We start from the raw sequence: 12,137 nt of genomic DNA, 5'->3' as shown, positions 1-12,137 counted from the left end.
TGGGCGACGAGGTGACGCAAGGACTGTGGTCCTCCACGGAACAGTCACTGCACATAAATATACTGGAGCTCAGAGCAGTGTTCAACGCCTGCAGACGTTTTCGAGACCATATACAAGGCAAAGTAGTCGGGATCAGTACAGACAATACCTGCACCATGTTTTATATAAATCGGCAAGGAGGAGCTCGGTCCCGTGCCTTATGTGCGGAAGCAGTCCGGTTGTGGAACTGGTGCATCGCCAACAATATAACCTTGAAAGCCTCGTACTTACCAGGCGCTCACAATGTGAAGGCAGACCAGCTGAGCAGGCGTTTCGCACTCACGCACGAGTGGCAGATCTGTCCCGATCTGCTACGACCGATCTTTCACGCATGGGGCTTTCCCCAGATAGACCTGTTTGCCACTCAACACAACAAGAAGTGCCCACGATTCTGCTCCAGGGCAGGACTGGGATGGGGGTCCCTGGGGGACGCATTCGCGATCTCCTGGAGGAGCCCCTTGCTTTACGCTTTTCCTCCCACAGTGCTGATCCACAAAATCTTGCAGAAAGCCAGGAGGGAAGGAGCCCGAATGATCCTGATAGTCCCAACGTGGGATCGACAGCAATGGTTCCCCCTACTCCTGCGCATGTCGGACCGTCCACCGATGCCCCTTCCGGTGGCGCCGGATCTGCTCAGGCAAGCCCAGGGGTCCATAGTGCATCCGCACCCCCAAGGCCTGCGACTACAAGCGTGGTTAATCCATGGCTCAGCTCCCTAGAGAGCACATGTACGGAGGAAGTGCAACAAGTCCTAGAAAGTAGCAGGAGGACTTCCACCAGGAAGACCTACAAGAAGAAATGGACTCGCTTCACGGCATGGTGTTCTACCAAACAGCTAGCCCCCCTTTCGGTGCCTATACCTGTAATATTAGAGTATTTATTGGACCTCAAGAGAGGAGGACTCTCACTATCCTCGTTAAAGGTCCACCTTGCTGCCATTTCGGCGTTCAGACACAAAGAGGAAGGGCACACGGTGTTCGCCCATCCCATGGTTACCAGGTTCCTCAAAGGGTTGGTAAACCTATACCCCCCTCGGAAACCGCTTCCACCTTCGTGGAACTTGGACCTGGTGCTTAATGCACTAACGGGACCACTGTTCGAGCCTTTAGCCACGGTTTCCCTCCGCCTCCTTACGATAAAGACGACCTTTCTTCTCGCAATCATGTCAGCTCACAGGGTGAGCGAGCTTGCGGCAGTTATGGCAACGCTACCCTGCACTGTTTTTTCCAAGGAGGCGGTGACTCTACGGCTGCATCCAGCCTTTGTTCCTAAGGTTTCTTCAGAGTTTCATATTAACGAACCTATTGTTTGACCCTCGTTTTATCCAAAGCCTCATAACTCTAACGAAGAGGCGCGCCTACACCTCCTGGACGTGAGGAGGGCGCTGGCCTTCTATATAGACAGGACCAAGCCCATCCGGAAAACGGATAGACTCCTGGTCTCTCTCGCTCCCAAATCGAAAGGAGAAGGTCTCTCTTCGCAGAGAATCTTGAAGCACATCATATCCTGCATAAAAATGTGCTACGAACTCAAGAAGACTCCTTTACTGGCCCTGCCCAGGGCTCACTCCACTAGGGCGGTGGCGGCATCAACAGCCTTTTTCAAGGGCGTTGCGCTAAAGGACATTTGCAGAGCGGCGACCTGGTCATCCTATGACACCTTCGCAAAGCACTACGCCCTTCACAGGGTATTCCAAGAGGATACCCAGCTCTCGACAGCGGTCCTCTCGGGGACAAGCTGTACATGATCCGATTACCCACCTCCTATCTTGGGTTACTGCTGGGTAGTCACCTAATGTGGAGCACCCACGGGGACACTTGAAGAAGAAAGACAGGTTACTCACCGTAGTAACGGTGGTTCTTCGAGATGTGTCCCCGTGGGTGCTCCACTACCCGCCCATCCTCCCCGCTTCGGATCTCTGTTTAGTGTTTTGCAGGAGCATCCGAGGCGGTTGGTCAAGGAACTGGCGGGGACCGGATCGTGCACGTGGCCAGGAGCGCGCAAGGGAGCGGTGCGCACCGGCACATGCGCGGTCCGGCAGAAACTGCTTGGAAGATCCGATCTGCGGCGCCAGGCGAGCCCGACACCTAATGTGGAGCACCCACGGGGACACATCTCGAAGAACCACCGTTACTACGGTGAGTAACCTTTCTATCAGTAGGCAGCAGGTTTAAAACAAACTAAAGGAAATATTTCTTCACACAACAGTCACCCTGTGGAACTCCTTGCCAGAGGATGCTGTGAAAGCCAAGACTAAGCAGCGTTTTAAAAAAGACCTGAATAAATTCATGGAAGTTAGGTCCATTGACGGGTTTTAGGCGGGATCAGTAAGAATGGTGTCCCTAGCCTCTACTTGTCTGAAGCTGGGAATGGGTGACATGAGAGCGATCACTTGGTGATCACTCGTTCTGTTCATTTGCCTGGGTTACCTGGCATTGGCCACTGTCGAAAGACAGGATGTTGGAGTAGATCAGGCATGGGGAACATTTTTTGATTCAGGAGCCACAGACCCATGGAAAAGTCAGCCTGGGCCACACAAAGGTGAGAAGCAAAAGAACAAATCCCCAGTCTCCCTGGCGTTGTCCCTGACTGGGACATCTCACATCCCTCATGCTCCAGCCCTATGTGGGAGAGGGAGGAGTGAAGTTCAGGTCTTTCTCCAGACCAGATTAACTCTTCTGTGGCCCAAGGCAAGTAGATTTCCCCCACTGCCCCTCGGGGCAAAAAAATTAGGGGTTCAGTGTGTGGGAGGGGGCTGCTGTGGAGAAAGATGGGGGTGGTGGATATGCTTGGGAGGAAGGGCGTGGGGTTTGGGCGGAGGCTGGGGTGCTTACCTGGTGCAGTTCGCCGGGGGCACACGTGGCTTCACACTCCTTGCCACTCCCATAGGCTGTGATTCTGGCCAGTGAGAGCAGCGGGAGGAAAGCTTCCAGGAAAGTGTTTCCTTGCGCTGCCATTTGCGCCAGCTGGGGCGAGGGGAGTGAATGGCAATGTGCAGAGACAATTCCTTCCCCACCACTCCCACCACCAGGCAGAGCCCATGGGCCAGATTCATCCCCAGCTTGCCTGATCTGGATGCTTTTGGGTTCCCTCTCTGCAGCAGGAAGACAAGGCTCTGGCTCTAGCCCCCTGGAGGAACACCTAGGCTAGGTGGACTTTTGGGGCGACCTATTTTGACCGTTCTTATGTTTTCGTAGTGTGCTGAGACTCTCTTCTAGTTGTGTGTCTGATTTTTGTAAGCAAGGGATTTTAAAGCAAGATGAAATTTGGGATATCCAAGATATATCAGCCACCTGAAAGGCATGCAGTAGACTGGAAATGTTTAGTGGACATTGAATTAAAGCACTGCAAACCTCTGTGGGTGTTTTCTATGCAACCACTAGACACCTGCAGATGAGCTGTGTCAGCTAGCTCAGACTCATTGAGTTTGGGCTGCGGGTCTGTTTCATAGCTATGTAGGCTAGCCAGAAATGTACACAGCAGTGAAAGACCCTCACGAGCCCAGGGGAGCTAGCACAGGCCAGTTGCAGGATTTTCTTTGCTGTGTAGATATACCCTATGTAGACATTTTTTTCAGTCAACTTAAACGTGGCTTGTAACCATGTCCCCAAGTCGGTTCCATATACGCTGGAATTGGTGTAAGGTGGGTTTACGTGTAAGAATGGCCACACGGGATTTGTAACAGTTTAACTAGATCAATTTGAAATCACGTTTTTCATTATACTGGTGTAATAACCGGTAATGTGCGGTGGGGGGTGTGAAGAGATTTGGCTTCTTTCTACAGTGGAAGCAGATTGAACTCAAAGCGAGAAGAAAATAACCAGCGCACATTTGCTGCCAGCAGTGATGCTGTCTGCCATTTCTCTGGGGACACATGGCTGGCTTTTTTCCCAATGTAAAATTATTCTTGGCTGTGTAGACAATTGGAACATTAACTCAAGTGATTTGATTGCATAAAATAAAAGTATTTGGCTCTCTGTAACAATGTAAGCTTTCACAGCATGCAGAAGAGCCAAGGGAAGACCCGGTGTGACTGATCTAAATGTAGTTTGCCATAGATAACAGTTCATTCTTTTTAATAGAGACAAACTTTTGTGCAGCTTGTTTTAAGTGTTCCCAATTAACACATACATCTGAACCTTGCAAATTGTCAGTTACTTTGTTACTTACTTAATTGACAGACTACACTAAGTCCCTCCACAAAATATCCTGTGGGGTCTCTCTATTTCTCAACAAATAAGGAATTGTTGTGATGAGGTCTCACATTACTCAGAATTCAGTACTGAGGCGCATTTTATTCTTATGCTTGTTACTTCCTTGCTAATCCTCAATAGATGCAGGTAAATTTGTAAAATTGAATTTGAATTAAATACACACAGAAATATAAGTTTTTCCTAGGTTGTATCAATGTAAGTACATGAAACTATCCAGTTTGATATAAGATACACATTTTAAATACATGCTGTGATGTAAAGCTCACTATATACATTATAGTTTCTCTTCAGTAGCAACCAGCAATATCTTTTCCAAAGACACTAAGAAAGAGGCCACTGTGATTTAAAATAGTGTACTGGCAATGAGTTTAGTAGTCATTCTCTGTCTGTGTTGATGTCCAGGTTCTAGACTTTCAATAGAAAGTGGAGAAAGTCTGATAGGTAGAAGAAAATTACAGAAGTGAATTGGTTTTTATAGACATAATTGGCAAGCACAAAATGCAACCTGTCTACTAAAATTATTTATTATTATTATTTAAATTATTAACATTAAAGTCATAACAGATAAGACATTAGGTATTACATTTTCTCTGTTTATTATACACATTAATTCAAAAGAGAGAAAAAGACAGCACTAACAATATGTCTGTGTAGCTTGCGTTCTTTGCCCAAGCTGGTTATGAGTGACTATTTTTAACCTGCTTGAGAGATCGTGATTTGGATTGGCTCTTCTTGTGCCTCCTGCAGAGAGGTAACATTCTTCTTTTTCTAGATGGGCATGGGTTCTGCAAGATGCTTTGGGAATTGCCTTCTGTCTTTATATGTTGAAAACAATCCGACTACCTACATTCAAGGTAAGGAAACAATGCAAGTGCCAAACTAAAGAACCTTCTCAGGCATGGGATATAAAAGGGCAGTTTTTGATTGCACATGTTGATATGGAAACACATTTCTGGTTTTAACTGGTGCTGTGTGTGGATCACCAGGAGCAGATTTAAATAACTTAAAGTGAACAAAGAGCTTTCAGAAATCAAATGGCTTGCACAAAGTTGGTAATCTTCCATTCAGTAGAGAGCTGGCTGCTGACAGAAAAAAGTCCGTGTCTGAAAGTACCAACTACTGTCCTATGAATGTTACTCCAGGCACAACTTCGCACATATGCGAAATCTATGTCCCCCTCAGGTTTCTTTGCTTTCCTGCTGAAGAATGTCCTTCTGATGGTGAAGCAAAGGGAAGACAAAAGAGTGGTCATGCATCCCCCCTGCCCTCCCCCAGCAGTATGTTTTGGGTGTCCAGGGCAGCTAACAGAGAGGTAAATCACTGTGGGGCAAGAGTTGGGACTGGAGAAGGCCCAGCTCATGGCTCCTACCCTGTGCCATGCTCAGCTACTAGTTATGGCTGGGTTGGGGAGGGCAGGCCTTCCTCTCCTCCTGCACAGCACCCAGAGCTGTGTCAGACCTCCATCCCCAGCTGTAGGAAGCTCTGCAAACTCCCCCCGACGTGTGTCCTGCATCCAGCATGTCTCGGCTGCAGGGGGAGGGATCACTGTACAGGGAGCTGCTTCCCCATCCACCCAAACCACCAGGCATCCAGATCGCTTCATACCCAGACCTTCCCACTGAGCGTCAACCTCCACCCCCTTCACCCAGAAACCACTGCCCCCAACGAGCCTCACTCCCCCTGCATGTAGACCACCCTAATGAGCCACCTGGATCCCCGTCCTACTAAGCCCCACCCAGCTGCACTGAAACGTGAAGGTGGTTCGAGTTCAGAGGGGAGAAGGGGTATAGCTTTACATAGTGCTTGGTAGGGGGCTCAGTGAAGGAGTCCAGATGGAGGAGTGGGGCTCTTTGGGATGGAGATCCCACGTCCCATTACCATTGCACCCAGAACCCCCAGCAAACCTCTGGGTATGCAGATCCCCCTGCCACACACACACCTGGATTCCTCGCTGAGCTGCCCACAGCCAGATTGGTCCCCTCAGAATGATCTTGCTCCATGCTTGGATCCATCCACCCTAGCTCCTCCACACATGGATCCTGCCTGCCCTCACCTGGTGCTCCTGACATGGAGGGCCAGAGCCCTGGAGTATTTCTGTGGCATGCCTTGTGCTTGTGCTGTGTCAGGCTTGGGTGCAGAACCACTGTTGAGTCCATGTTCCTATGGAAGCTGACCAGTGGCCTCCAAGCTCTGTGCACCCAGTGACCTCTGCTCCCTAGTGCCATGTGGGAGCCTCCACATTTATTTGATAAATAAAATTTGCAGAATTTTAAAATATCGTGTGCAGAATTTTTAGTTTTTTTGTCACAGAATGCCCTCAGGAGTAATTAAATGTGAGGTAAGACATTGGAAATGGGATGTCCGTGAAGGAATAGGCTAAAGGGATAGGAACAGAATGTACTTGTGCCCTCTTCACCAGTGATGCAGTGTTCCCACTCTTGGATCTTTCACAGCTGTCAGACTGATTAAGACAAAGAGACACTGAAAGGACAAGAATATTCATATTGGCCCTTGGCTTGGCCAAATACACCAGTGTAGTTGGAGCTGTACCTGTTGAGGTTTTTCGATTATCTATACAGACAGATATCTGCAGATGTCTTGAATCTTGATGTCTGACCAAGATGACCCTTTCCAGAGTTTCCAGCACAGTTAATTAGGCCTCAGACTATTACACTTAGAGGAGCTTCTAGAGGAGGAAAGAAAAGCAAATAAATCCATCATTTCATGGTGCAGTCCCTCATGAATGTTCTTCCCCAGGGCCCACCTAAGCTTTTATCTCTAGTAATATTCATTACTTTCATTTTGTTTATGAAGAGTTTGGCCAGTTGATACAGATTGCCTCTATGATATATCGTTGTATTGCACTTCTTTGTATCTTGGCAACATGCTTATTGTTTGGAGGACATGAGCATGCAATGGGGTTGGAATGTGCTTTGGTTTTTATGGTCCCACACCTCTGAATTGAGAACTATCCCAGATCTTGACTGTTCTCTTCCTTCAATGGAATGTTTGCATCCCCCAGCTGATCATTCTGGGGTGGAATGTTCCCTCCATCTCTTACCGTAAGTGGCTGTCATAGCAAAATTTCTCAATGGGGCAGGAAGATGGACAACTTGACCCTGAACAAAACTCTGAGGCCCAGCATGGATTGGTCAAGATAGTGTTATAGTTACTGCTGTCTAGAGGAGTCTGTTCTCCAGAGCTTTCCCACAATTCCTAACAAATCAAAATTACAGCATATTTAAACTTCATAGAGCAAGCAAGTTTCAGGAATTTTACTGGGAGGAAGTGTACAGCGTTCTGTCTGAAGGATAGCACCATTATACATTGTGTGCAAGGACAGATCTTTCCATGTGACACACTTATAACAGGGTTCCACAGAGACTTTAACAATCTGCACCCCACCATGAACTTATGCCTCGATTACTCCACGCAAGAGATACATTTCCTGGACACTACAGTACAAATCAAGGATGGCCTGATCGGTACCACACTGTACCGGAAACCTGCTGATCGCTACACTTATGTGCACCCTTCTAGCTTCCATCCTGCACATGTAACTAGATCCATTGTTTACAGTTAAGCCCTTAGGTACAATCCCATTTGCTCTGATCCAACTGACAGAGACCAAAAACTGCAAGATCTCTACCAAATATTCATAAACTTGAATTACCCACCAGGAGAAATAAAAAAAACAAATTGACAGGGCCAGACTAATACCCAGAGACCAGCTACTCCAAGATGGGCCTAAAAAAGCCAAGAAAAGAACACCACTGGTCATTACCTACAGCCCCCAACTCAAACCACTGCAACGAATTATTAAAGACCTACAACCTATCCTTAATCAGGATGCCACACTCCAGAAGGCCCTGGGTGACATGCCTGTTCTCTCCTACAGACAACCTCCCAACCTTCTGAGGATCCTAACCAATAGCCACAGTCTGTACCACAGGAATACCAGTCCTGGGACTTTTCCTTGCAACAAAGCCTGCTGCCAGCTTTGTCCACGTATCTTTTCTGGAAATACCATCACTGAACCTAACCAGGTTATTCACAGAATCACGGGCATATTCTCACGTTCCTCAGCTAACATCATATATGCCATCATGTGCCAACAATGCCCAAATGCTTTGTATATTGGACAGACCTCAGACTCTCTCAGACAAAGAGTTAACGGTCACAAAACAGACATCAAAACATTCCTGATCCACGAACCAGTTAGTCTGCATTTTAATGCAGTAGGCCATTCTGTTAATGACTGAAGAGTTTGCGTCTTATTGAAGAAGAATTTTCAGTCTGCTTTGGAAAGAGAAACTGCTGAACTCTCTTTCATATTCAAATTTGACACATTAATACGTGGTTTGAACCGGGATGCAAACTTTCTGGGACATTTATAGGGGCTCTTTGGCATACTTGGCTTAATCTAATTCTTGACTCCCCATCCCTCCCCATCCCTCTGCTTTCTGATTTGCTCACCTTGATAATGTTTTTCTGATTTGTCAACTTTGATTACTGTTTTTAGTTCTCTATGCCTTAAATATTGAGTCTGTTCTGGTGTGGGTATGGTCTGAAGAAGTGGGTCTGTCCCTCGAAAGTTCACCTAATAAATTATTTTGTTAATCTTTAAAGTACTACTTGACTGCTTTTTTGTTTTTATACAGGGTTGAATTCGGGTAATGTGTGTGTATATATTGAATAGTTATTGGAAATGGAATACTTGTGAATTGCCAACTATAAATTTATTTCCATTAGCTAGCACAGAGGACATAAACTATCTGCTGAAGTTCTCCTCTTTCTCCCAGGGTTGCACCTTGCTCCTGATGGTTCTTTTTGTATATGATGTGTTCTTTGTATTCATCACACCTCATCTAACAAAGGTATGTACAGTTTGTCTCCACTGTTTGTGTTACTGTCTATTCTGAACAGCAACAGGATATTTTTGTGTGTGTCCTTAAATTATCCAGATTTGCTGACAGAGGTGCTGGTTTATAATTTCCTCTCTTTTCTTTAGACAGGTCAGAGTATAATGGTGGAGGTGGCTGCGGGCCCAACTGACTCTGCCACTCATGAAAAGGTACTTGTATGCCTTTATAAATATGAGACTAACTCCCAGCCATTAGCCTCTGGGCTTTCAACTACTGAAAGGGACTAGACCACAAAGAGCTGCTGAAATGGCCTAGTACTTATAGGGCTGCTAGTTTCAAAAGCATTTGGAGTAGAAATATAAAACACAGCAAAGATCCCTGGGAACCCCAGCATTCTCAAACAGAATTTTAAGCAGTTTTCTGCAGTAGGTCCACTTTCATCACATCTTGAATTGTTAAATTTTCAGTGTAGGGAAATGTGTGCGCTGTGTTTGCAAAGAGACATGTAAACCTAGTAATATTTTAATATTGTTAATGTCTGCTTAGGTGTGTGTGCGTGTTCCTTCCATTTGCGTGGTCAGAAAAATATGCACACTACCATGATGTGAGCGAGCCATGTAGAAAGGAAAATACAGCTTCTGCTGTGCAGAGAAATGAGTGGAGGAAGCTATTCATCACTTACGCAGTCCATTTAGATAAAAATAATTTAAAGTTTAAAAACATCTTCAACCAGTACATTTTTCTTCCAAAGATTTACAGAAAGACAAACCACTGAATTGGTGGAAGTCGCTGCTAAGCACCTAGACTCAAAATTGTTGAAGTGCTAAACTAATGTTTGGGCAGAGTCATCTCTGCAAGTGTAGAAGAGTGTTTCCTCATTTTGGTTTAGTCAACAAGTTCTGTTCAACGGGAAAGCTTATTTTCTTCTTCTTCCCATCTGTGAATTAAGGTGTAAAACAATGAGATCTACTAGTCCTAAACTCTTGAAGGCATATGGGGACCAGAAACAATCAGTTCAATTCACTAGCTACAAATAATACTTCCTTTATTTAATAAATGAGTTATTTTTAAATGCAAAACATGTTTTGTTAAGGAAAAAAAAGTAAGCTTATCCCTAGCACATTTGAGTTAGTTTTATGTAACTTAGGGATTTTTTTGGTTTTTTTTTAATTGAATTCCGATTTCCATACAAATGCAGCCTGACACAAATTCCAAGTTTAAAAAAAAATGTAGTAAATTAAGCACATTGTTCACCATTTTCTAGCATAACAATAAATGTAACATTTAAGAATCTAAATAGCTGTTGAGGAATATGTCTTTAAATATGTGTAGATACAATGTGTCCTATTGGTTAGCAAAAATACCAAATTATTTGAACTATCATGAACTAATTTTTCTTTAGGAAAATAATTATACAATACGAATAGGATTAAACTCAGTGAATTAAAGCAAGATTTTCTCTTTGCTGACTTAAATGATAAAAAACAGTGATTTTAATCAATCCATGCTGTTCTTGGGAGCTATGGCAAATGAAAATAATGCTCCGATAATACTTTTAAGTATAATACTTTTATGTATGTTTCATCAGTTTAAAGTCTGCATGCCCAGTGTGATGTATTTGGTACAGTAAATACACAGAGGAAACTTTTCTACTTTGTAAAACATGTCTTCTCTTATTTCCAAAGCTCCCCATGGTCCTGAAGGTTCCAAGACTGAACTCTTCACCATTGGCTCTTTGTGATAGGCCTTTCTCCCTCCTAGGATTTGGAGACATCCTAGTTCCAGGTATTTCTAATTATTTGCTTAAGTGGCATGGAGCAAATGGAAAAGTTCTTACAGACATGTCATCCCTCTCCTCTGATTTCACTCCAAGCGGTAACTGTAACCTCGCTCCTTCCTAAGCTTCATAAACATATGCATTTTTCCTTTGGCTCTGCTGTTTGTTTTTCTTAACATACAAATTAAATGAGAAGAATCTACATTAATTTAGTGTTAGGATGAGATTTACGTACAATAAACGCCTTCATATCCAGCAGCCCTGGGACTGGGAGGTTGCCGGATATTCAAATATTCTGGATAATAGAGGTATACCTAGTAATGCATAATACTAGAGAAAAACAAGATGAGATATTAAGAAATAAACAAAAATGTGTGGAGAGTACTTTATTTACCAACAACAGTAGAATTGTACACTGTAAACTTATACTGTATTTGCTGTATTTATTTCTATTTATGCTCACTATACTGTACTTATGGAAAATGTAACTAAAATTTACTTATGGTTAAAATGCCAGTTATTTGAGAATTCCAGATGATAGAATGCTGGATATGAAAGAGTTTACTGTATATGGGGAAATCAAGAAGTGTTAATGGATGCAGTTGGTAGTTGGCTTGTGTCCTGAATCATGAATATTGATCTTCTTAAATTTTGTTCCTTCTGTAATGAAACTGGATGTTTTTCTAAATACCTCGTCTTTTAATTGTGTTTTTAACCTTAACGATGTCTTGTTTCACTGGCTCCACAGGTTAATTGCTCTCTGTGTACTTGATTTAAATCCTCTTGGAATTTAAAATTTGTTGCCTTTCAGTTTCATTGTTCTTTTTCTGTTCATTTCACCAAAATTGATTCATTCATTTTTTTACTCATGTATATGTGGTTTAAGCTTACGATATAATTCTATAAGAAATTTGCACACAAACAGTGAGAATAACATAATAGTGTGACACCTGGTTTGTCTAGTTGATCTTGCTATGATTTTACAGAGGTGAATTTCAAGAAAATTAGTATAGTTGTGATTCAGGTAAGAGAATATATTGTATTAGGCCAACTTCTGCCAGTGAAAGAGACAAGCTTTTGAGCTTACACAGAATTCACCATGAGATCCCAGGGACCCTCTTGAAGAAGAGCTCTGTGTGAGCTTGAAAGCTTTTCTCTCTCATTAATAGAAACTGGCTGAATAGATGATACTAACTCACACAACTTCTCTTGCTAATATCTGAGGACCTACAATTTAATGAG

The 12,137-nt window shown here is 44.0% G+C and overlaps 1 protein-coding gene across 7 annotated transcripts in view; it reads left to right on the top strand.

Moving 5' to 3' along the window:
• SPPL2B (signal peptide peptidase like 2B) overlaps window positions 1-12,137 on the top strand; it is a 97,842-nt gene that overhangs the window by 68,913 nt on the left and 16,792 nt on the right. For all 7 annotated transcript variants that reach the window (XR_012642639.1, XR_012642638.1, XM_074978225.1 and 4 more), the window contains 4 exons: window positions 5,026-5,107; window positions 9,056-9,130; window positions 9,265-9,327; window positions 10,804-10,903. Coding sequence is in view for 5 of the 7 variants with exons in the window: in XM_074978225.1 (XP_074834326.1) it covers window positions 5,026-5,107; window positions 9,056-9,130; window positions 9,265-9,327; window positions 10,804-10,903 (320 nt within the window). In the remaining 2 variants the exon portion in view is untranslated. The remainder of the gene's footprint in view (window positions 1-5,025; window positions 5,108-9,055; window positions 9,131-9,264; window positions 9,328-10,803; window positions 10,904-12,137) is intronic.

The sequence above is a fragment of the Carettochelys insculpta genome, chromosome 27 (genome assembly GCF_033958435.1).
Source record: "Carettochelys insculpta isolate YL-2023 chromosome 27, ASM3395843v1, whole genome shotgun sequence".
NCBI lineage: Eukaryota > Metazoa > Chordata > Testudines > Carettochelyidae > Carettochelys > Carettochelys insculpta.
Note: the sequence above shows the minus strand (reverse complement) of the source record. Positions and strands in the feature narration are given on the sequence as shown.